The sequence below is a fragment of the Rhodofomes roseus genome (assembly GCF_022264815.1).
Source record: "Rhodofomes roseus strain CIRM-BRFM 1785 chromosome Unknown C8Q71scaffold_5, whole genome shotgun sequence".
NCBI classification, from domain to species: domain Eukaryota; kingdom Fungi; phylum Basidiomycota; class Agaricomycetes; order Polyporales; family Fomitopsidaceae; genus Rhodofomes; species Rhodofomes roseus.
This window is the reverse complement of record NW_025952961.1, coordinates 354,688-377,640: the sequence shown is the minus strand read 5'-3', so window position 1 is coordinate 377,640 and position 22,953 is coordinate 354,688. Positions and strand designations below refer to the sequence as shown.

The 22,953-nt window shown below is 58.7% G+C and overlaps 10 protein-coding genes across 10 annotated transcripts; 4 read left to right on the top strand and 6 right to left on the bottom strand.

Annotated features, from left to right (window-relative positions):
- Positions 1 to 466: 466 nt before the first annotated feature.
- C8Q71DRAFT_702663 (uncharacterized protein) lies at positions 467 to 3,175 on the bottom strand (the record flags this gene model as incomplete). Its single annotated transcript, XM_047920262.1, has 4 exons — positions 467 to 905; positions 1,215 to 2,470; positions 2,522 to 2,600; positions 2,694 to 3,175. The coding sequence occupies 4 exons, from the start codon at positions 3,173 to 3,175 to the stop codon at positions 467 to 469; spliced, it is 2,256 nt and encodes a 751-aa protein (XP_047781463.1).
- Positions 3,176 to 3,276: 101 nt separating this feature from the next.
- Positions 3,277 to 6,707, top strand: C8Q71DRAFT_744298 (Adaptor protein complex AP-1 gamma subunit). The gene is made up of 14 exons (XM_047922934.1): positions 3,277 to 3,427; positions 3,476 to 3,504; positions 3,555 to 3,826; positions 3,876 to 4,017; positions 4,073 to 4,246; positions 4,305 to 4,481; positions 4,540 to 4,694; positions 4,760 to 5,069; positions 5,120 to 5,335; positions 5,396 to 5,690; positions 5,743 to 5,786; positions 5,841 to 6,311; positions 6,369 to 6,461; positions 6,522 to 6,707. Exons 1-14 carry the CDS (start codon positions 3,406 to 3,408, stop codon positions 6,627 to 6,629), a joined length of 2,508 nt encoding a protein of 835 aa, XP_047781462.1. The 5' UTR covers positions 3,277 to 3,405; the 3' UTR covers positions 6,630 to 6,707.
- A 199-nt stretch (positions 6,708 to 6,906) lies between these two features.
- C8Q71DRAFT_744295 (small nuclear ribonucleoprotein) lies at positions 6,907 to 10,586 on the bottom strand. Its single transcript, XM_047922933.1, has 3 exons — positions 8,014 to 10,586; positions 7,880 to 7,957; positions 6,907 to 7,826 (listed from the first exon to the last, which is right to left on the bottom strand). The coding sequence occupies exons 1-3, from the start codon at positions 10,565 to 10,567 to the stop codon at positions 7,033 to 7,035; spliced, it is 3,426 nt and encodes a 1,141-aa protein (XP_047781461.1). The 5' UTR covers positions 10,568 to 10,586; the 3' UTR covers positions 6,907 to 7,032.
- Positions 10,587 to 10,874: 288 nt separating this feature from the next.
- Positions 10,875 to 11,409, bottom strand: C8Q71DRAFT_463063 (mitotic-spindle organizing gamma-tubulin ring associated-domain-containing protein). Its single transcript, XM_047918698.1, has 3 exons — positions 11,187 to 11,409; positions 11,028 to 11,131; positions 10,875 to 10,977 (listed from the first exon to the last, which is right to left on the bottom strand). The coding sequence occupies exons 1-3, from the start codon at positions 11,236 to 11,238 to the stop codon at positions 10,909 to 10,911; spliced, it is 225 nt and encodes a 74-aa protein (XP_047781460.1). The 5' UTR covers positions 11,239 to 11,409; the 3' UTR covers positions 10,875 to 10,908.
- Positions 11,410 to 11,412: 3 nt separating this feature from the next.
- On the top strand, positions 11,413 to 12,590 carry C8Q71DRAFT_463068 (DOPA-like domain-containing protein). The gene is made up of 6 exons (XM_047918699.1): positions 11,413 to 11,487; positions 11,732 to 11,923; positions 11,979 to 12,058; positions 12,111 to 12,144; positions 12,195 to 12,291; positions 12,353 to 12,590. The coding sequence occupies exons 2-6, from the start codon at positions 11,746 to 11,748 to the stop codon at positions 12,465 to 12,467; spliced, it is 504 nt and encodes a 167-aa protein (XP_047781459.1). The 5' UTR covers positions 11,413 to 11,487; positions 11,732 to 11,745; the 3' UTR covers positions 12,468 to 12,590.
- Position 12,591: 1 nt separating this feature from the next.
- Positions 12,592 to 14,746, top strand: C8Q71DRAFT_462683 (cystathionine beta-synthase). The gene is made up of 9 exons (XM_047918697.1): positions 12,592 to 12,950; positions 13,009 to 13,146; positions 13,203 to 13,234; positions 13,285 to 13,326; positions 13,386 to 13,473; positions 13,532 to 13,593; positions 13,658 to 13,864; positions 13,922 to 14,232; positions 14,296 to 14,746. Exons 1-9 carry the CDS (start codon positions 12,842 to 12,844, stop codon positions 14,513 to 14,515), a joined length of 1,209 nt encoding a protein of 402 aa, XP_047781458.1. The 5' UTR covers positions 12,592 to 12,841; the 3' UTR covers positions 14,516 to 14,746.
- Positions 14,747 to 14,977: 231 nt separating this feature from the next.
- On the bottom strand, positions 14,978 to 15,460 carry C8Q71DRAFT_855115 (uncharacterized protein; the record flags this gene model as incomplete). The annotated part of the gene is made up of 2 exons (XM_047927147.1): positions 14,978 to 15,341; positions 15,399 to 15,460. The coding sequence occupies 2 exons, from the start codon at positions 15,458 to 15,460 to the stop codon at positions 14,978 to 14,980; spliced, it is 426 nt and encodes a 141-aa protein (XP_047781457.1).
- Positions 15,461 to 16,543: 1,083 nt separating this feature from the next.
- C8Q71DRAFT_905203 (uncharacterized protein) lies at positions 16,544 to 17,637 on the bottom strand (the record flags this gene model as incomplete). Its single annotated transcript, XM_047928891.1, has 1 exon — positions 16,544 to 17,637. Exon 1 carries the CDS (start codon positions 17,480 to 17,482, stop codon positions 16,544 to 16,546), a length of 939 nt encoding a protein of 312 aa, XP_047781456.1. The 5' UTR covers positions 17,483 to 17,637.
- Positions 17,638 to 18,077: 440 nt separating this feature from the next.
- C8Q71DRAFT_703304 (uncharacterized protein) lies at positions 18,078 to 18,536 on the top strand (the record flags this gene model as incomplete). Its single annotated transcript, XM_047920310.1, has 2 exons — positions 18,078 to 18,193; positions 18,245 to 18,536. 2 exons carry the CDS (start codon positions 18,078 to 18,080, stop codon positions 18,534 to 18,536), a joined length of 408 nt encoding a protein of 135 aa, XP_047781455.1.
- A 109-nt stretch (positions 18,537 to 18,645) lies between these two features.
- Positions 18,646 to 20,959, bottom strand: C8Q71DRAFT_744259 (uncharacterized protein). The gene is made up of 8 exons (XM_047922932.1): positions 20,536 to 20,959; positions 20,393 to 20,476; positions 20,250 to 20,335; positions 20,120 to 20,190; positions 19,939 to 20,062; positions 19,621 to 19,877; positions 18,987 to 19,551; positions 18,646 to 18,931 (listed from the first exon to the last, which is right to left on the bottom strand). The coding sequence occupies exons 1-8, from the start codon at positions 20,591 to 20,593 to the stop codon at positions 18,872 to 18,874; spliced, it is 1,305 nt and encodes a 434-aa protein (XP_047781454.1). The 5' UTR covers positions 20,594 to 20,959; the 3' UTR covers positions 18,646 to 18,871.
- Positions 20,960 to 22,953: the final 1,994 nt, after the last annotated feature.

The window sequence follows — 22,953 nt, the reverse complement described above, 5'->3', positions numbered from 1 at the left end:
TAGTCCTGCAGAATTTGCTCCATAATCGTGGTACCCTTCCGCGTTTTTTTTTGTATACTCTGTACTTTTATGCTCTCATCGCATGCTATCCAAAGTGAATCAAACATTGCTGTAATATTACCGTGCTTGTTAAGGAGTACAACGACGCCTGTACTAGTACATGTATGAGCGAACAGATACATACGTACGTACACGTACTAATACCCATGCAGATGACTAGCAACGCTACACTGGCCCTCAACATAGATATGATAAAGATTCGGCAAGACTAAGCAAACAAGTAGGGAGACATACGGTCTGCGGACAACAAAGCTAGGAGACAGAGTCAGAGTCATACGGTCATGAGGGGTTGTGTATCCAATGGAGGTATTATGGTCGAGTATCGTCCGTAGAGATGCCAGATCCTCGTCCGCGGGAGTAGATAGAGGAGACAGTAGAAATCGAGTCCCTGCAGTCCCAGCTTGCGCTAGCCCCAGAAACGCTCGACACTAGGGCTGGAGGACGCCAGGGGACTATCCCACAGACCCTTCGGTCGGCCGCCCAACCCGAGCAGGCTTGGGCTGATATCCTTCAGGCTCTGCCTGTGGAGCTCTTCATCAAGCAGGGACGAGGGCGCATGCAGGTCGTACGTGCTCCTCGACGGCGTGCGCCACGGCGAGTCGAAGTTCGGGTAGGTGAGCCGCTGCGGTGTGACAGGCGCGAAGGGCGAGAAGCTGAAGTGGCCGTTGTCGGACGTGCCCGAGACCTTGCGCAGCGGCGTGTGCACGTCCGCGCTGCCGGTCTGGCGGGGAGGCGTCATCTGCGAGCTCCCGGGAACAGCGAGCAGTGGGGCCTGGGGGAAATGCATCGCAGACGGTGGTGGCGGGTCTAGGTGGGATTTGTAGTGGACAAGACTTGGGGACGGGCTCATGTGGAGGCCAGCATGGGAGATGGGGGTCAGAGTAGGTGAAAGCCGGACACCACCACTCGTGACGCGCTGTTTGCGAGGCGGCGTGCAAGGCCTGTTCGGAGGAGTCGTGGGCAGGGGTAGCAGCTGCGTGCGCTCTGACGGGGAAGGCGTCATCAAATCTCTGAGTTGAAGCTCCCTCTGCTTCTCCTTCAGAGCACTGTGCTCGAGAGTGGGCGACTCTGGCGCGGGCCGGACCGAGAGAGCCTGGGTCAAAGAACATGAGAAATAGTATTCCAGCCGCGCGTGAGATCCACATACCTCGTACCGCTTCCGCGCATCGCGCTGCTGCTTCGACTTCGACCGGCGCGATGTGTTGAAGTCGGCCGGCCTGAGAAGAGTAGCACTGGGCGCGAGCGCTGCGATCGGGGGTCCTCTGTGCAACCATTCCACATCCAACTCATCCTCTTCGTCGTCGGTATCCATAAACGCGACGGCAGGCGACAGCGCCGGCGAGGAACTGTACCGAGCATCGTCCATCATGCTCGCATGGAAGGAGAGCGGTGGACTTGACGAGGAACTGCAGTTCGGCGTCAAGGCGGGCACGGACGAGGATGATGAGATGGGCTTCGGTGAGCGGTCGCGTCCGCGCACGATCGATGCTTCGGTCGCTACAGAGCCAGCTGCAGAGACGGGACGAGCAGCAGAGCCCCCTGACGACGTCGGCCGTACCGACGCAGGCCTCGACACCGACGTGGCGAAGCCCGCATTGGGAGGGAGCGGAGGAAACACGACTTCCGCTGGAATTGCCTGCACTTCGGCGGGGATAGCATGAGGAGCGTAGGCCTGGTAGTAAGGTTGGTGGTGAGGGTTCGCGTGGAACGGAGGGAAGTACGGCGGGAGCATCGGGGGAGGAGCAGCAGGACGGCTCCCCTCTGCGTCGACGTGTTCGCTCTTGTGTCGCTTAGTATTCCTGTTGTCGTCCGTGGCTGCACCGCGTTTCCTGGGGCCACGCTTGGCCTGCTTCTCCTTCTCCAACTTGACCATGTCCGGGCAGAGGGACTTCTTGAATCCGCCATTGGCAAACGCCGGCACGTCCTCGTCAAAGACCGCCCATAGGCTCTTGCCCTCATTGCGGACGCGAGGGACCTTGCGGAAAACTGCCATAGTGCTCAGGCAGTGACGGACGGAATTCATCCACGTCTGTTCCCCGCGTTTGTAATACGGGTATACTGTCGTGATCCACTCGTAAATGTCCTGGAGCGTGAGGCGGTGCTCAGGCGACGAGAGGATGGCCTGTCCAATGAGACCGGCATACGCGCAATCTGGCTTGTCCTCCGAGTATGGCCCGAGTGGAAGGACGTACGGCAGTTTCACCTCCTTCGCGGGACGAACTGGGGACGATCTCATGGGTCCTGGCGAAGACACCATGTTAATTATACGCGTAGGGCTGGACCCGGGGGATGATGGACGATGCGGGGTGCGAGTATAGATGGTACGCCCCGCTGGAGTCGCTGCGCGACTGCTGCCGGGCGCTCTGGACCGTGGCCTCGGGGTACTAGGGTCGCTGGCCCCGAATGGTGGCTACAAGAAACGCATTAGATTACTGCAGGCAGATTGTAATTGTGTACACACCAAGGCTGTTCGTGACGCGAAAGCGTCGCCTAGAACACGTTCACTGTAGTGTCTGTAGTGGTGAGGTGTTTGTGGTGTACTCTGTTGCGTGTCTCATCAGCCAGCGCGATCTCGACGAGGAGAGACGCGTCAAACACACCTGAGGTGTCATATCAGTGGATGGTGTGGATACATCTTCGTCTTGAGCGCGTCGGTCGTCTCGAGAACATGCATTGGAGGCTGAAAGAATTTGTGAGCGCCTAGCCACGCGAAGGTACGACGAAACATACAGCGCCTTTCTCTGCTCTGCCTACTTTTGCGCTCTAACACAAGCTCCATGGTGCCAAGGGAGCGCGTCGGGAGCGCTTCTTCGAAAGGCTCGGGCTTTACGTGCACACGCGATGGCGACGGCGACGCAGCACGACCAAACGTGTTAACGACCGAGCTCGAGCGTGAGATCGCGCGAGAGGATGATTTCCGAGAGAGGGTGGTCTGCGTGTTGTGTTTGGAAGGTTGGGTAGGGAATGTGCTTGAGGAGGCGCAGTCTGCCCCGCCTGTTAGAAACAGGCGCATTTGCTCGCTGTGTCTGGCGAGGTCTTCACGCGTTAAATTCATGTTTTTGAGGATTTCGTCGACGGGGGAGGGCGGCCTCCCGCCGGCCATGAAGGCGGCCATGGGGGCTGAGCGGGGAAGGGAGCGGCAGAGTAGCGGGGTGGGTGGACGCGGACGACGAGCAGGCGGCTCCTTCGAGGTGTTGTGACGGTGGCCTCAGCGGTCACTGCTTTGTCACTCCGTCACACGTGCGTCACGATGGTCGCCGGCGCTTGTGCGCGTATGTCGAGGACGCTGCCGCGGTGCCCAGAGTCAGACGGCGAAGCAAGTTACAACCACCGCGGACGGCAGCGATGGTGTACCATAATCTCAAAGGCACGCCTCTTTAACTACTCTCCTCGCTGCTGCTGACGGCGTACACAGCCCTGATCAAGGGGATTCGGGCGTGTAAAGTGAGTGCACCTCGCGCGGCCGCTGTGCACAGCATCCCTAATTTCAGTAGACAGTGGCAGATGAGCGTGCACTCATTAAGCAAGAGTCGGCCAACATTCGAGCATCTTTCCGTGAAGAGGACTCGTACGCAAGGCATAACAATGTCGCGAAGCTGCTCTATATCCATATGCTGGGGTCGGAGGCGCACTTCGGCCAGATGGAATGTCTCAAGCTGGTCGCAAGTCCTCGATTCTCCGACAAGCGGTTAGGTTACTTGGGAATTATGCTGCTCTTGGATGAGAGTCAAGAGGTGCTCACTTTGGTCACGAACTCGCTCAAGAAGTGCGTACCTCAGTCCTGCGCACTGCATCGATGTTGACGTTCCCGTCAGTGACATGAACCACGCGAACATGTATGCTGTCGGGCTGGCCCTGTGTACATTCGCAGATATAGCATCAGAGGAGATGTCCCGGGACCTAGCCAATGAGATTGAGAAGCTCTTGGGATCGAGCAACACTTATATCCGAAAGAAAGTGCGTCACCTGGGCGATCCATCACATCGCACTATTCACGCTTGTATCTTCTCAGGCATCTCTATGTGCTCTACGGGTGATTAGGAAAGTGCCTGACCTCTCAGACCACTTCATTGCCAAAGCCAAGAACCTCCTGGCCGATCGCAACCATGGTGTCCTCCTCACCGCCATAACACTGGTCACGGAGATGTGCCAAACCGATGCAGGATGCCTCGAGGAGTTCCGCAATGTGATTATGTCTCATCTCTTCTCGCGTCGTGAATACCAACGGATCACTCGATCGTCAGGCCGTACCAGTACTTGTCCGACACTTGAAATCACTGGTGACAACAGGATATAGTCCGGAGCACGATGTATCTGGCATCACAGATCCCTTCCTGCAAGTGAAGATCCTCCGTCTGTTACGTCTTCTCGGCAAGGGTGATGAGAAGGCCAGTGAAACCATGAACGATATCCTGGCACAGGTAAGCTATCCCGAACGCCCCACGGTCTATGTGAGTAACATCATTGTTTCTACCGTAGGTCGCGACGAACACAGAATCCACGAAAAACGTCGGCAACTCTATTCTGTACGAGACGGTCATGACAGTCCTCGAGATCGAGGCGGACAGCGGCCTTCGAGTCATGGCTATCAACATTCTCGGGAAGTTCCTCAGCAACCGCGACAACAACATCCGGTAAGCTCAATCACCTCTATCAATTCAGTCGCCTCTGGTGTTCATGATTGCCCGTCCTCTCCTAGCTACGTCGCTCTCAACACTCTGAACAAGGTAGTTTCGATCGATACCAACGCAGTACAGCGCCATCGGAACATCATCCTCGACTGTCTTCGCGATGGCGACATCTCCATTCGCAGACGTGCGTTAGAGCTGTCTTACGCGCTGATCAACGAACAGAACGTCCGCATCCTCATCCGCGAGCTGCTCGCGTTCCTGGAAGTTGCCGATGACGAGTTCAAGCTTGGTATGACGACTCAAATCTGTCTTGCCGCGGAACGGTTCGCGCCAAACAAGCGGTGGCATATCGATACTGTCCTCCGGGTCTTGAGGCTGGTAAGTCGTAGCTGCACGTTGCTCCTAGCAGCTTCTCTGATAGAGATCAGGCTGGCAATTCGGTGAGGGAAGAGATCCTTTCGGCTTTCATCCGGCTGGTAGCGCATACTCCGGAGCTGCAAGCATACACCGCATCAAAGCTATACACCTCGCTGCGCTCCGATATCTCGCAGGAGTCACTCACATTGGCGGCTACGTGGATACTGGGCGAGTACAGCGAAGCCGTGCTCGAAGGCGGCCTCGTCGATGAAGATAAGCCCAAGCCCGTGAGTTCAGCCGTCCACCAACGCCGTCAGCACAAATTGATCGAAGCCCATCTCTTCTAGATCACCGACGTAGAGCTGGTCGACCTCCTGCTCTCCATCCTTGACTCGCCCTACGCCAACTACCTGACCCGCCAGTTCGTCCTCACCGCCATCACCAAGATGTCCTCTCGCCCGACAACCTCCTCCGCCCAGCAAGAACGGATAGCGAACGTGCTGCTGAGCTTTACGACGAGTCCAGAGCTGGAGATTCAGCAGCGGGCAGTGGAGTTCGCTAGCTTGTTCACCCTCGACGTTCGTGCGGGCGTTTTGGAGCGTATGCCGCCGCCCGAGCTCAAGGCGACTGTCATGGGTGTCGGTGCGTTTGCTTCACTTGCTAACACGGCGGAACCTAGCTCATCGCGATTCAGTTAGCGAAAACAAACCCGTCGGTTCTCTGCAGCCAAGTAGAGATGTAAGTTGGCCCATCGCTGTCCTTTCGCATTAGTGCTCAGTATGTTCCGATCAGGGCGATCTACTCGGGGACGACATCGCGACCGGCCCCAGTGCGCCAGTCAACGGCCACGCACCCGTACAAAGCAACCAAGACCTCCTCGCCGAGATCTTCGGTAGCTCGTCGACGCCAGCACTCAGCCCTGCAGTGCCCGCACCGTCACAGAAGAGCACCGTGCAAGACATACTCGGCCTGTTCGACTCTCCTGCCGCCTCGACGTCCACCCCCGTCCAGACACATGCGCCGCCCCTGCCTGTGTCGAACGGTGCAAGCTCCGTGTTCAGCTTGCCGCAGACGCAGACCCCGCCTCCACAGCCGGCTGCACAGTCACGGCTGACGGCGTACCCGGCGTACGATAAGAACGAGCTCAAGATTACGCTGACGCCGCAGGTGCTCAAGCCGGGCGTTGTGAACATCCTTGCGAGGTTCCAGGTCATGGGCAGTACGCCAGTGACTGGACTCAACTTCCAAGCGGCTGTCCCGAAGGTAACGATGCGGCTACTTGCCAAGGAGACAAACGTGCTGACGAGTTTCGTCGTGCAGTCGCAACAACTCCAAATGCTACCCATGTCGAATCCAGACGTGCAGCCAGGCGCCACCGAAACACAACAAATGCGGGTGATAGCCCCAGTAGGAGTGAGTGTCCTATACATCTCATCCTCCGGTGTAAAGGCAACTTAAAATATTAAAACGCAGGCCAACGTCCGGCTGCGGCTACGTGTAGCATACTCAGTAGGTGGACGAGCGGTGCAAGATCAGGTAGACTTCAACGGATTCCCTCCCGGACTGACAACCGGGTCATAATAGCCCTCATACGCTTGTTCTGCTTTTCGGATATTTAGTGTTGCTCTGTAATGCAGTGTGAATTTCTCATCGTCGCGACTGCTTCTGCCGAGTGACCAGTAAAGGTTGTACGCTCTTGGACTTTCAGGTGCAACCGCACCTGAACTGCACCAGTGCTAGACCAGGGCTTGCAACAGTGTCAAGCTGAGATCATTCCTGATAGATATGTTCACGGCCCCATACTTAAAAGAATGGTCCAATAGACCACGCCCTCGCCCAGACCGCCTCGGGTCATATCCTATGTTCAAGCCTTCTATTCAGTTCGCAATCATGTACCACCGACAACAACAAGCACACAATGATGCATTCCTAAGAGTGGACACAATACAAATACACATTAGACGCATACGCTACGCAGCATAGTTTAGATAAACATCTGGAGGGGATGGCGGTCGTACACGTTCTGCCCCTCACTGAGCTCGCCCAGGTCAGGATAGAAGGGCACCAGTGCGTCGGCAGCACCGAGATAGAGGGAATTATAAACACGCCAATAAACCTCGCGGACCTTCCGCGCCGGGTGGAATAGCCCCTGCAGGACGTAGCTCAGTAGGACGCCGGGGCCGAGAGTCACCCGCATTGCCTCGACAGCCTCCATGACTGCACCAATGACGTGCGGGGACGTCTCGAAGCAGTTCGGCCACACGAGGTTCATCAGGTGTAGCATGGAGTCCTCGCATCCGAGGCCTGCAACACCGAGCGCAAGGTGCTTAACAATCGTGCTTGCCGTTTGCCGGTGAACGAGGTCGCGGTCGGTGAGGGCATCCTCCAGCATCGTGACGACGGAATCGGCGTAGTACGCGGACTGTGGGCCGACGTACTCGAAGACGAAGGACAACGCCTTCAAACAACCAGTCCGGACGTTCAACTCGGCTGTCCGGTACTCGTTCAGGATCGCGGGAATGCAGGTGAAGGGACCGCAAGTCTCGGCCACGATGGCGATGGCGACCGTACTGCAGACACGGCTCTGACGTTCTTGCACACGCAGATTCGTGAGGAGTACTTGCAGGACATCTTGAGGACCCAAACTCTTCGCAATATAACCGAAGGAGTTGACGGCCGCACGCCGGATGCCCTTCTTGTGTGCCTTGAGGAGGTCAAGCAGCTCGAAACAAATCCGCATCCATTCACGAGCAGGCACGAACTCAGCGCCACGATCGGCTGGAACAAAAGATCAGTAACATGAGCATAAGAACCATAGACTGACTGCGCACCTATACGACCGATCAAGTTAATTGTGGCTTCTTGCACCTTCTCGTGACGGTTACGAAGAATGGGGGTCATCCGAGGGACTGCAAAGATTGAGGTCAGTGCACTGATCAGGCACAACTTAATGTTCAACACTCACGGAGATCCTTGACTGGCGGATTCATCTGCGTCATACCAACAACGTTCGCGATGGCACCCTCTGCAGCGATGATACTACCCAGCGTATCGGGATATTCTTCACCGAGCTGCTCGAAGAGCACCAAGCCAAGCTTGTTGAGGAGCTGGTCCTCGCCGCATTGCTTGATGACGACAGCAAGGCGAGTCGTGAGGTCGGCAGCTTGCTGACGGACCTTCGCGCTCTTGTTGTTGAGACGCCAGAGGATGGTAGAGACGATCTGCGTGAGGTATGGCTTGACACGGATGCCGAGCGCGTTGACGACGGTACCGAAACCATCCAGCATGACCTGGTCCTCGGTCGTCTGCTCTTGGAAGGCGTAGATGATACCGTCGACGAGCCGTACCTCGAGACGCTCGTCGATGTCGGATGCGCCGAGGGACGCGACGACCTTCGTGATCGTCTCCATGACCATCTTGCGGTATGGCTCCGCCTCGTCCTTCAGCTCGTTGACGATCCTGCCGACAATCTCCGCGACGCCGGACTTCTGCGCCAACTCGACGGTCGTCTCCACGACCTGCCTGTAGTTCCTCCTGTCGAGCGCCATCCGCCGCACCCAGAAGGCCTTGAAGAAGTCGGGTAGAATATCTTGCTTGATATACTGCGGCGTGACACCCTCCGTCGCGGCGCACTGCTGGACGACCTTGAGCACGATCTTCTTCATCTCCTCGTCGGACGTTTGGAATTCACGAATGAGGATGATAGTGACTTCCTTGATGTAGTACGACACGTACTCGGGATCCATCAGGGGCAGAATAAAGCCGATGGCCTTCAGGAAGGCAGCGAGCGACTTGCCGCGGTGGAGACGAATACCGACCCAAAGCGGCTTAAGGACGTTGTCGAAGGACTCGATACCGTATGGCGCAGCTGCCTCGGCGAGTGCAGCAAGGCCGAGCGCAGTCATCGTCCGGACCTTCTGCTGCTCATCCTGAAGACCGTGCGCGATACAGTCGACGAGGTTGCGCAGATGAGGGAGGACGGCGCATCCCATCATGATCGCAATCTGCTGGACGATACGGATACCGGTGTGACGCGCCTGCCAGGACTTCTTACTCCTGCAGACGGCCTTGAGGAAGGGTAGAAGGGAGGGAATGCCGAGAGCGGAGGCGACGACGGAGAACGCACGCGCGGTGGTGTTACGCACGTATTCATCGGCGTGGTCGATATCCGGGCGCATGGTAGAGATCATATGCGCGAGACCGGCAGCCTTCGACAGGTTGGAGATAATTTCACGACCTTCGACACGAGCGTAGTAGTCCTCGTCAATGAGCAGAGGCTCTATGACGACGAGGATCTTGTGGACGTATGGCCGGACGAGATCGTCGAGCTTGTATAACACCCGGTCGATGACCTTGACGAGCAAGTGACGCTCCTGGTCCTCGAGCGTACGCTCCATGAGCAGCGGCAGGATCTTGTCGAACAACGGGCCGGCGCCGAACTCGCGCGCCTTGTCGGTGATCTGTCGCAAGGCTGTTTTACGAACGGGAGGCGTACCGTTCTTGATTTTGAGCAGGAGCCGCATGATCTTGCGCTCCTTCATCTCGTCCACGGACAGCTCTGTCTCATCCTCCTCCTTGAGGATCTTGGCGAAATACTGCGCATCCTCGGCCTTGAAGAATGCGAGGCTGCCTACGCCAGGAATCTCGGTTGGTAGTTCGGGCGCAAGACCTGCTGCCGCCGCCGCCGCCGCTGCATCCGAGCTCTCTTGAATTTGGAAGCCGCCGACATCCGAGCTAGGAGTGGCGAACTTGGGTGGGCGGACCAAAGGCGCATAGCCCGGTGGCGGGGTGACAATAGCGTAGCCAGCCGCAGGGAGAATGGCTTCGAGCTCCTCGTCCGTGAGGTAGCGGTTGTGCTTGTCCTCGTGCATGAAGCCGGGCGCGTTCATGATAATGGGTTGCATCGGGGTGTCGGGCGCAGCGGCGGGAGCCAGGTCCCAGCGCGACCTCTTCGGTGTCTCGCCCGCAGCGTTGACGTCCGCCGGCGTAGCGTCCCATCGAGACCTCCGCTTCTTAGGCGCAGCCTCCTCGAGAGCTTCCTTGGACCACTCACCACCCTTTGCCTCTGTCTTGTTCTCCTTCTCCTCAGTCTCGACATCCCAACGCCGCTTGCGCTTCGTGCCCGCGAGCTCTTTCGCAGCTTCTTGGATCTCCGCGCGGGGCGGCGTCTTGTCGAGGTCCATCTTCGCCTGACCATCCTCCCGAGCCTGCTTCTCTTTCTCTTCGATCGCCCTCCGCACCCTTTCCTCCTCCTTCTCTAGCATCTGCATCTTCATCGCATCCTTGTATCCTCCCTCAACATCCCGCCCCTCTTCCGCTGCCCTGAAGGCATCCTCGCTCTCGTGCGCCTGGCGTTTGAAACGACGGTTGTGGTAGTCAGACTGCCGGGAAGCGATCTGACGCTTGGACGCTGTCTCTGCGAAGGGGTCGACATCTTCCTCCTCCGCGAGCTCTTGAAACTCCTGCAGCACGTCTTTTGGCGCCGTGAACGAGTCGATGAGTCTAGGCGTATCGGACATAGTGGAAGCAGTGGTGGTGAGTGAGAGAGGTGTCTCTAAATGAGCGCTTAGTCAAGGAGTAATCCCCTTGCTCGTGCGCCACCAGTTTGGAACTCCGACAAAAGCTGACATGGAAACTCGCCACCCCAGGTGGCTGATATTATGGCCGGGTCGTGTCCTGTTCAACTTCTACATGTTTGACGGCGGGCTCTGTGGACATCCGGGACCTCTTCGACATTTCTTTCCGGCATCAGGGTCTACGAATTTTTCCACCTCTTGGCTACGGTGGAGCTAACGACTGCGTTTGGAGGAGTAGACTGCAATACAAGTTACAGCGCTGCACCGAACGCGACATGTCGACACTATCTACCGTTGGTTGCTGGCTTGCCAGACAAGGCCTGACTTTCTCTACGTAATTCCTGGATGACTGCCTGCAGCTACGCTCAGCTCCTGGACCCATCCTAGGCTCTAGCAAACGTACCGCCAATGCCTCGGGGTTAACGCCGCCTTCAATCATGTTGACACACGTAGCGAGGGTCTCTTTGTCCAGCCCTGTGTTGAGAAGCTGCGATATATCGTACAGAACTATACGCTGTCGGTCAAAACGCGAGACGACCACTGTATCGTCGCGTTTGCTTACTGTCTAGGGTCTGTTGCGCAGCTGTAATTCGATCGGATTCTCTTGAAGACATACTGCAACGGTGTTTGGTAATGTCGTTGCTGAGGGTTCACAAAAGAGTGAGTGGCGGCCGTTTGTGTGTTGTATAAATTGAGGTGCTGACACTGAGTAGCCCTGACCCCGTCGCGGGTCGCTCGTGGTAGAAGACAAGGCGCCGCGACGCGCTGTGGACGCGCTCGTAATCACGCTGAGGCGCTCTTAGTTCACACGGCCCGCAGACTGAACCTCGTCTACTGCCTCGAGGTCAGCACTGAGGAGGTTGGTAAGTATTCCACGTAATACGTCCCCAGCTATTCTTGGCGCGGACGCTCGAAGAACGCCCTCGCGTTGGATATACAGCAAAGTATGGGAACCACAGGCACTATTTGCCTTTGCTTTGTCATGCTCACTTCGGTGAGATGACACCTGGTGTCCAGAGTATATAGAGCACGCAATACTTAACCGCGACAGTGCAGGGTCCCCAACGACTGCAATCCATACGATTTGCTGCTCACATCTCCTACCAGCGACGGCATCCGCAATGGCCAGTAACTTGCCTTGGGGGTCACCATTGAAAGGCTACGAGAACGCCGCACCCCTTCCAACGACGATCAACCCGGACGGGAAGTCTCTGTACAATCCTCCGGGTCCCCAATCGGCGTCATATGGCAATTTCCCGAAGCCGATTGACTCGTCAAACAATGGCTTTGACTTTCACAGTGAGTGCGCCTGTGATGATCCAAGTGAACACTTCTCTCACAATAGAACCCTTAGTATATTACATGCCGAACAGTGAGGAGGAAATGCAGTATGCGAGAGAGCTGCACGAACGTATCCGGCGAGAGTTCCCTGAGGTGAGACGCGTGTATTGGTTCGATCTGGCTGTTATTGACTGATGTCGTTCAGCTTCGTATCTACAAGTTCTGGGACAAGCCAGTCGGTGAGTGTAGGCTCTCGAATCCGCAAGGTTTTGAACTCACGCCGATCCAGGCCCACACCCTGTTCCGATGTTCGAAGTGAACGTCTTCACTCCACATCAGACAGGAGCGTTCTTTTCTTGGCTGGTGGTCAATCGAGGCCCTTGCTCGTATGTGTACTATCATCATGATGTTGATCCTCTGAGGAAGGTGCACTGACGCTGGCGACAGGGTGCTCGTACACCCAAACACCGGTGACCCCTACAAAGATCACATCGAACTAGCGACTTGGATTGGACGACCGTTCCCGCTGCTTGCAGAGATGCTGAAGCGCAGCCCTCGATGATCGTCCTTTTGCATACAGCTATGAGAGCTCCGTCGGTCCTATACTGATTGTGGTGATTCCTCCCTGTTCTTGTAACGTCCCCTGATGCACGCAATATGACGCTATTTTTCACTCTCTTCGCCGCGCCTGCCCGCTACTAGATCCGCCCGCGTCCTGTGCTCGTCCGTGTGCTCTCGTCCGCTCCAATCATCTGGAAGCACTTTGAGCAGGGTCACGTGCACGCGTTCCACTACCCGGCGGGCGCGACGCGTCTATAAAAGGCGGCATTCGTTCTCAACCTGCAACATACTTTTCTCCTGAGCCTCCATCCCGCCCTGCTGCTTCACAGCGCACGCACCTAGCAGACCATCACTGAACATCTGTAGACCTTAGACATGCCTTACTCTGCGCATATTCTCGATGACGCTCTCGGAGCGGTGGGGAACACCGCGCTCATCAGGCTAGACAGGATTGCCAAGCAGGAAGGCATAGAGTGCAATTTGCGTAGGTCTCAGAACTATCAGGATGTAGTGCGTTTGGCTCACTTCGGACGTGCTGATAGTCGGCAAGCTTGAATACACTTCCGTTGGTGGGTCCGTGAAGGACCGCATAGCCAAGCGGATGGTCGAAGCCGCCGAGAAGGAGGGCAAGCTCATCCCCGGGTACAGCGTCGTCATAGAGCCCACTTCGGGCAACACTGGTGAGTATCCGCAATTCCAACATTCCTCGTACCGTATCGTGATGGCAACCTTGCAGGAATTGGCCTTGCGTTGGCCTGCGCCGTTAAGGTGAAACCAACGCTCAGTGACCTGAACATATGCTGAATACTACAGATAAGGGATATTCTGTGATTATCACGATGCCTAACAAGATGTCTCTGGTGCGCATACCTCCTACCTGCCCCTGGCTACCCGTTAACCGTGCCATGGCCCTACACAGGAGAAAGAAGCTGCCCTGCGTGCACTAGGCGCGGAAGTTGTGCGGACGCCCACGGAGGCAGCCTGGGACGCACCCGAGTCCCACATAGGTAGAGCGAACACTCCGAGTTCTGGGCCTCTCGTGGCTGAATTCCTTAACGATCGCAGGAGTTGCGCGAAGACTTCAGCGAGAGATTCCGGGAGGGATCATCCTCGATCAGTATGCGAACGTGCGTACCACCCTTGATGTTCTCGGTAATCTGTACAGCAGTGTTCACTACCGTCCATGTGTAGCCGAACAATCCGCTCGCCCACGAGCTCACGACTGGCCCTGAGATCATCGAGGCAGTCGTTTCTACCCCAGGCACCGCAGAACACCCGTCGTCGGGCAAGGTTGATGCCCTCATCGCAGGCGCAGGCACGGGTGGGACCATCACTGGCCTCTCGCGCGCCATCAAGAAGGTGCACAACAAATCCTGCATCATCGTCGGCGTCGACCCCGTAAGCCCCCATCCCCCATCCCCCACTCACACTCTCACTCTAATGTCGGACCAACAGAGAGGCAGCATACTCGCGCTCCCCGAGACGCTGAACACCTCCGACGCAGGCGCGGCCTACGTCGTGGAGGGCATCGGGTACGACTTCGTGCCGGACGTGCTTGCGCGCGGGGAGGTCGACGCGTGGCTGAAGACGTCCGATGAGGAGGCGTTCGCGGCGGTGCGCAAGCTCATGCGGAGCGAGGGCCTCCTCGTCGGCGGGAGCAGCGGGAGCTCGCTGGGCGGGGCGCTGCGGTGGCTGAAAGAGGACCCAGAGGGGAGGAGGATCGCCCGGACGAGGGGAGCGAATGTCGTCGTGCTGTTGCCTGACGGGTGCGTGGCGCTTTCTGATCTGGATCCTGCGTGCAGATGCTCATCGCGGGGTGTGGGGTGTAGGATCAGGAACTACATGAGCAAGCCGTGGTTCCTCAAGATGGCGCTCGAGGCGGAGCCGACGCCCCTCGCGGAAACCATCGCGAACATCCTGAAGCCCGGCCAGCCGGACGGCGGCGCGGACGTACAGATTGCGAGCGTGAACGGCATCGCGAATGGCATCGAGCGTATGCAGGTGGAGGTGCCGGACCGGCCTAATGCGAAGGACGAGAAGAGGAAGTGAGGTAGAGTGGATGTGAAGTCCAACGAGGCTCTTCTTTCCAGCCTCTCCGATTGTTTCCAGTGTCTAGATATCGTTCTCGCTCGTCTCGGACTGCCGCGTATCGCCCTGTATCAGCTTAGACCTCAGATTATTCACATGTTCCCTGCCCGTGGTTGACTCGACACCAGCGAAGCGTTGGTTGCCGTTCTCGTGTAAATGTTGACCTCCGGGCCCTCTGCAAGGACGCGTCGCAGCATACAACCAAGTGAGAATCGATAAAGAGTCTATTGCATGAGATAGCCAACAAGCTAGCGCTACAAGACCGAGTACAACAACAGATACGTAACGCAGATGCAGCAGTGTCCCAAACCCCAACCCAAACCCGAGAAGAGGCAGTACATACGAGGGAGTACATACGGCCATAGTATTAGTGCATATCTGGCGGTGGCGGTGGCGTAGCGGAAGTCCGAGTGCATAGAGGCGTTAGTCCGAGTCCGAGTCGGAGACTGCGTCGAGCAGCGCGACGATTATAGTGGGGGTGGTATGTGCAGTGTAGGGATATCGAGGATGAAGAGAAGCATGGTCCAAAGGATTGTAGCGAGGCACCAGAGCGGCACCTGGTCGGGTAGATCGTGTCGGCATACGGTGTGCGCGCGGTATGCGCAGACGTGGGGTGCGGTGTGCGTGGGGCCCCGAGGCTCGGTTGAAGCGGACGCTGCGGCGGCGCGCGGTGAGGAGGACGAAGTACTCGGGGAGGATCGACGCGCGCTGCGTCTTGCGCGTCGCCCGGCTGAACTGCTTCCACGCGCGGATGAGCCTGCGCTCGAGGTGCTTCCGCGGGGAGAGGCTGGGGGCGCGCGTCAGCGAGCCGGACTTCTGGTGGCACGAGCAGAGGGAGACGTACCGGGGCTTCTGCACGGGGATCTCGGGGAAGGAGACCGCGGCGGCGAGGTAGCGGGGGGCCATCTTGTGGGTGGGTGGGGGTGTCGGGGCGGGTCGTGGGCGGGTAGCGTGTGGTAGTCGATACAACGGTGAGCTCGTAAGAGGCGGATAGAGATACAGCGGACGGGCACGGGAGTATTAGGCGTGAGGTGAGTAGGATGCAAGGGTCGTCGTCGCAGACGAACGGGCAGTGTACAAGAAGTTGAAAGAAAGCGGGGGTCGAGCTCGGGTCGGGACAGGTCGTGGCGGCACAGCACGGGGGACCGCCGTACGCCCACCCGCGCTCTTATACCCACTCACCTTCGCGGACCCACGGACTGCGTACTCAATAGCCCTGCAGGACGCCGGAGTACAAGCGCGGCGAGGACAATGCGGCTGCACGCGGAGGACAATGGGGCGTGGGCGGGGAGTTACTGCCGGGCTGCGCGCTGCTCGCGGCGTGTGCGGGCGGATGTTTGGATGGAGAGGCAGCCAAAGCGAGTACAACTACAAGCAAGCTGCAGAGGACAATTGCTGGCGGCGATATTGTTCCTGCCGCTTGCGGACGCGTGACTCTACTGGTGCCGAGACTGGATGGGGCGCGCTCGCTCGCGCTCAGACAGTCAGACGCGTTCGTCTTGACCACATCTGTCGCTTCCTTGCTGCGAGGCTCCTGTGAAATGAGGTCTTCGCCTCCCGCGCAATTGTGTTTCTTGCGGGCAGGAGAACGCGTGTAGCCGCGAATCCTTCGGCTTGCTGCGCTTGACTGGTCGTCGCCGGCACCGCAAGCCATATCAGAGTTACAGGTGTGGAGAACGAGGTCGTGCTCACGTACCCGATGATCCGCGTTCCCCTCGCTGGTGCAGGCGTCGCTTCTTCTCGTAGTCTGGTGCTAGGAGAAGGGGAGGCCCCTACACCCAGCACACGGAAAACGGGGGTCCCAACAGTCATCCAGTTCCACAAATGCACCAAGTATACGGTGTACTACAAGTTGATATGTAAGGTGCGTCTACCGTACCTAAGGGGTATCTGCTATCTACTGATGTCATTGTGCAGGGTATGTGCATTCTATAGCATCTAGCAGTGTCGCACAGACGGCGACGTGCCGTCCCGCCGATCGTCCTCAGCCTATAGCTGCATCCTCCCTCCCCTGCCTCTCCGCCAGAAAATGACACCCACTGTTGTCTTGATTGCCGCAGCTCCGACGAGCCCCCAGCCCATTCTGTGCAGCGTCGTCCGCCTGCTCTCGTCGCTGCGCTCATTCCCCGCACCCTCCTCCTTCCCAAAGTGGACGACGAACGCCCCGATGCCGGCCCCGCCCATCAGCGCCGCCAGCCCCGCGAAGCGTTTCCACCGTGCGGTGTGCGAGCTCGGCGAGACCGCGCTCAGCCAGACACTCGTCCACGCGACGCTCGTCGCGAACGGCGTCTTGAGGCTCTGCACGAGGACGGCCTGCAGCGACATGCTCGTCGAGATCATGCCCAGGGTCAGGAGCGGGTGCGGCATGTACGTCGCCGCGGGGTCCATGAGCGCGAGCGCGCCCGCCCCGGCAAGGAGCGCGGACTGCAGGGCGCTCGAGCGCGCAGGCGTGACCCAGCGCGGGAGGCGCGAGCCGACGAAGCCGCCGAAGATGAAGCCCCCCAGGGCAGCCGCGCGCTCGGCGGTGGAGGAGTTGGTGACGTAGGAGACCGCGGTGGGGAAGGAGGTGACGGCGTTGAGCGCGCCGAGCTCGGCGAAGAGGGAGGGGAGGTCCATCCCGAGCTGGACGGTCGTGCCCGTCACGAAGGCGCACCAGACGCCGGACACGGCGAAGGTGAGGCTGTCGACGAGCCCCGTGGACAGGCAGAAGAGGAGGAGGGCGGAGTTGGGCGGTGGCGGCGCGGATGCTGGTGGGGATGGCGGGGGCGGGCTGGGTGCGGGCGTGGGTGCGGACGCGTGCGCAGGCTGGGACGACGATGAAGTGGTGAGTTGTCTGTAGCGCAGGTCGCCGCCCACTGTTCCAGACAGCAGGCGGGCCCGCCAGGCGGGGCGGCTGGCGCAGAGCAGGCGGCGGGTGCAGAGTTGCATTACGGAGGAGGTGCAGACGGGGTGCGGCGATGGGCCTTTGGCTCGATCGCGGCGTTCCGCTCTTTCGGTGCTATCGGCGCCGACCCATCGGTGATTGGCCGGAGGCGCGAGGGTTTCTATATCGGGGTGTGCGCCCGTTGCCTGCTATGGGAGGCGCGCCGTTGGACGGCGCGCGGGCCCGGACGGTCGACGCGGGGCGGCCGCGGGTGTGCGGCCCGATCGCTGGCGTGGACGATCAACGGGTGGACGGGCGACCTCGGTGCCGCCGGCGACGCCCATCAGCGAGCGACCATCGCACCCGCCGAGGCACACAAGCTCAGGGCCAAGTCCGAGGGCGTGTGCCTTCCACCCGAATTCCGCGATGTGCGTGCTGCCTTGACGACCCGCATGGCCTCGGGGTCGTATATAAACCCGCCAGCGCGGAGTCTGCGCTCCTCACAGTTCGACTTTCGCCCGACTGACCGGTTCAGGCCCACGCTCGTTGCACCCCGCATCCTTCAGTCTTTCGCCCGGTTGCGTTCCTCGCCGTCTGTGACGCGTTCTCTTCACTGCAGTTCCATCGCCCCGCATTCTGACAAGCCTACTCGTCGATAAGATGCTCGCTCTGTTGTACTCGTTCGTCTTCCTCACCGCGGGCGCGTTCGCGTTCCCGATACTCCACTGGCCGCGCACAGAGACGGTCAGCAACGTCGTCTGCACCGACTCCTCCGTGTACGTCCCCGTCCACCCGCCCTCCCGCCGCTACTGACGCGCCGTCGACAGGACGCTCGACTCGCACGAGACCAACGTTGCGCTCCTGCAGATCTGCGGCGGCATCGCCGGCTCGATCGAGAAGTGCCAGGGCAGCCCGACGACGACGACGGGCACGTCCGGCGGCTCCGAGTTCACGATCACCCCCGTCAACTCGGGCGACACCATCAATATCTCCAAGGGCCGCTGGGAGCAGGGCATCAAGGCCGTCGCTGCGACGTGCGGCGCGGACAAGCCCTTCACGGCGACCTTCACTGGTGGCGCGACGACGGGGGATGTGAACGTGGTGTTGAAGCAGGCTTAGCGGTCGTGTGCGCGGGAGAGGCGGAGGGGGTGTGTTCATTAATGGCGTGAGATACTGGAGGCTGCTAGCTGTGTAGTAGGGCATTTCAACATGGGTGTTTCTCGGGCTATGTCTACGTGGGTGGGACTTGAGTTACAGGATCGCGATGAACCAGCATCAACATTCGAGAAGCCAGCACGACTATGGCGAGATTACAATACGATACAGGGCAATACAGCGTGAGGAGACAGACTTATACACGAGACATCCAGAGTGGAAAAATACAATAACCAGGAACGAGCCAAGTGCCAGACAGACGAGACTGGTCTGTTACACGAACAACACGGTGTCAAGCTTTAAGCACATTCAGCGAGGGACACGCCGGCACCACGAACATGCCTCACTGCTACCGCCAACTGCAAACCCCATTGTCAGCCGAATTTGCCTTTGACTTCGCCATGAAATACGCACCGCGGGCATCGCAGGCAGGAAGCCGTTCACCAGGCCCGCTAGCGCCGCCTGCTTCTGCGCAAGCTGCTCCTGCAGGTCCGCGATCTGCTGGTCCTTCGCAGTGACGTCGCGCAGGGCGGCGTCTAGGCGCGCCCGAAGGTCCGCCACCTGCGTTTCGAGCGCAGTGATCAGGTCGTCCCTCGCGTCCGGACACGCAGGGATTGGCCCCTCAGGCTGGGACGCGGACCCACTGAGCAGTCGCATCGGCGAGGCGACACCAGCCACTGCGCTCGCAATAGTCCACATGAGACCCTTGCCTTTGTCGATGAAGGACGGGCCCGGGGTCATAGGGACGAGCTCTTGGGCGTCCACGTCCATCTTGTTTTCGTCCTCGCCGTCGTCCACGTCCATCCCGTCTTCATGTTCGTCTGGGTCTTGTGGGTCTGGAGCACGCGCGTGGGCGCGCGTCGAGTCGCGGCGAGATACAGTCGGCGACGGTGACTCCTCGCGAATGGTGTCGATCCTGCGAACCGGGCGGGGGTTGGAGACGGGCGTCTGAGGCGCGAAGCTAACACTAGGGTCAAGTCTGCGAAGTGTGTGTTAGCCGGGGACGCGGACGTTGGGGCGCATGCGCCCGACGTGACGGACGACGTACAGGGGTGCCCGTATGTTTCCTGGTGCAGCCGGCTGTCGGGCGTATTCGCTCTTGTACACAACCGGGCTCGAGTGCGCCCTGCTCAAGGGGGCGGCGGCGCCCGGCGAGCGGGCAGGCGTGGAAGGGGCGGCTGGCACGTTCTCTTGGGTTGGGTTGGAGCTAGTGGACTCTTGCGCCGGAGCGGCGAGCTTGTTCACCCTGAGCTCAGAGCAGACTTTGAGGTGCTTTTCCCTTAACTTGATGGTCTGCCACATGCGCTAGGGGGGAAGCCGAGGTTAATGTCGCATGTAGCGGGACGTGTGTGAGATGTTTACACACGTCACACTTGGTCTTTGGCGGCTTGGGGCCTGGGAAGAGCTCACGCAGTTGTGCACGGTGCGCGTATGTCGTCGGGTAGTCGTCTTTGTCGGTACCGGTGTAACATTTAGTAACAGGGTCGAGTCTTGATGGAAGTGAGTCGTTGGGAATTTCATGATAGCGAAGAGGATGTAGGGCTCACCTTTTCCTGGATGCGTCAGATATAGAAATCATCCCTGTGGCACCATCCCACTGAAGAGTGTCCTCGAGGATCTGCGACAAAGGTGGTGAGTTGATTCATGAGTAGACGGCGAGAGCGGGGGTGACTCAACGAGTGCCGCGAGCTGTGTACGCAGTTCGGTGTTCGCTCTCTTCTCGTTAGGGAACACTTCTCCCGCTTGGCGCGAATAGTCCCTCACTAATACGAAAGTATAATGTATCAATGCTGCGAGAGGACAACAAATACTATAATCACCAAGTTGCTCGATGAAATCAGACGGGCTGGTCGTCCCGTCGAGTTCCACCTTGATGTTCAGGAGGCAGACACCATTCAGGATGCCTAGTATATGATCGACTACATCAGTTACGACCAGAGGACACGAACATATAAGAACTCACGGTCCCGATAGGTGACCCGGTGGCCCCTGGTCCTCCTCTCGTGTCTGATGGGTGCCATGAATCTACTGTGGTTAGGTCTTATGGAATGGTAACAAGGAGTGTCGAGTGCAGGCCTCGCCGGCGAGGCTCACTCGTCTACGAACAACGAGTGGCAGGTCCAGTCACTCACGTCCTGGAGATGGTGGAGGTTCGTGTCCGAGACTCATCACTCACCCGGGCATTGTACTTGTAGCATTCGGCCGCGAGGCTGTGCTGCCACTGGCGACAATGCAAGCGGCCTTGTCCCATTTTGGTCACCGCGTCACCATGTAAAGCTCACAATGAATGCGCGCGCGTGGGATCATTGTCAAAGACTCGAGCAAGACTCGAGGACGGGATTATAGTCACGGTACGGCGACTGCCGAAACACGATCACGTGGCAGCTACCTCAGAGTGATGACTCACGGTCGCGAACATCACTCAAGTCTCAAGCTGCATTAATCTTCACAAGCTTCCCATTCCGGCTCTGGATGCGCCATACAAAGTCCATGGTACCCAGAGGTCATATACGAGTACATGCGCATGTTTTTCTTGTCATGACCATCGAGGAGGCATCGGTGATGCTAACCAACGTTGTTCCAACTTCCAAGCTCGTCCCTAGGCGCCTTCCGTTCGCCAAGCCGTGTTGCAAGGCACCGACGCAATGAATCGGTTTTCTTCCGCCTCGACGGCCCAGAACGTTGAATCTATGTACTAGGAGACGATGACCGGCTTGACGGATATGACGGTCACGGGTGTAGTGACGCGCGGCGAGGGAGCACACCAGCAGCCAGCCTCGTTATTTCCGAGTGAGCTTGGGATGTCAATTGCGAGAGAGTGAGAGAAGGGAATGAGCGAGGGTGTGGGGCGCAGCCCGCAGGGCTGCCCGACTCGAAGAGTGTGCCTGGACCTGAGGGGCAACGGGTGAGCCGCGATACCCAATATGAAGACGTCGAGTGCGGCGGCGCGTTGCGGCGAAGCCGTTACACCCAGTCCAGAAGCCGACGACCCTCGTCGTACGTGCTGTGCTCAGTGTGGCGCTCAAACTCACTAACACTGTGCCCCTCTCCGTATTTGAGGGGCCACTTGTGCCGGCTTTTCCAAGTTGCCCCTTGTCGGGCTGCCGGGCGTGCAGCGTGCCCCCAACCTTGGAACCGGGACCTGTCCTCGACGTGTGGGCGACAGTACTGTCGTCCACGGTCCGGGCCCCCTGGGATCTCGGTACTGGGTGATCGCCTCCGACACCCCTGTGCATTGCCACTGTGCTGCCCAGAGCGTCTGTTGGTGGGGACGACCACACTTAGTACTTGTGAGATGGGTGGACTGCACCCCGCGGCCCAGGGGTTCCGGTTCGCAGAGACCCGCCAGATGGGTGCCGCAACTGAGCGAACATCGCTCAGAGCATCGGCCTACCAATGCTCTCCCTGAGATAGTGCTCGCGCCCGTCATCGGCGGCGGTGAGCGAGCTCCAGCAGTCGGGTGGTAGGTATAACATTGCACTCACGAAGAACAACTTGACGCAGTGGCTCAGCGTTGAGCGTGCGCTGAGCGCCGGAATGTGTTTGCGATGTTTGCGATGTTTGCGTCGTGCTGCATCTAGCGTGTATGCGTGTATGCGTGTATGCGTGCTGCGTCCAGCCTGACTGTGTGTGATGCGTGACACGAGCTAGTACGCTCGTGCCGACACGAGCCAGTGTAAGTGTGTTGCGTGTTGCATGCTGCGTCCAGCCTGGCTGCGTGTGCAGTGTATGACACGAGCTAGTTAGGCTCATGCCGACACGAGCCAGTGTAAGCAGGTTGCGTGCTGCGTCCAGCCTGGCTGCGTGTACAGTGTATGACATGAGCTAGTAGGCTCATGCCGACACGAGCCAGTGTAAGCGTGTTGCGTGTTGCGTGCTGCGTCCAGCCTGGCTGCGTGTGCAGTGTATGACATGAGCTAGTTAGGCTCGTGCCGACACGAGCCAGTGTAAGCACCGTGCTGCGTCCAGCGTGAGCGTAGTACTCGGTAGGGCGGTGCCGCCAGCAGCGACCGGTACGCAAAATTGGGCATAGATGGAGTCTGACTAGTCTGACGGCCCAAACGGACCACCGCTGGTTGCTCGGCTGGGCGCTCCCGTCGAACGAGCTTCAGGCTCACGAAACAGAAACCGTACAGCTCACTGAGAGATGCGCAGTGCATGGTACACAGCCTGCTCTGATGTCTCGGACTGTGAGTTACAGCAGATGTATTCTGCTGTGTTGGCTGTCCTCGAGCTCCACGCGTTCGTGCGCAGTACAATCGTCTGGTCGTTGCTCACATGATCTCAGGCTTCGCAGCCGTTGGGATTGATGAGCGAAGGTTGTACCATAGTCTCTTGTAAGCTACAAGTGTCGTAGCCTAGTGGAAGAAAACGAGAGCTA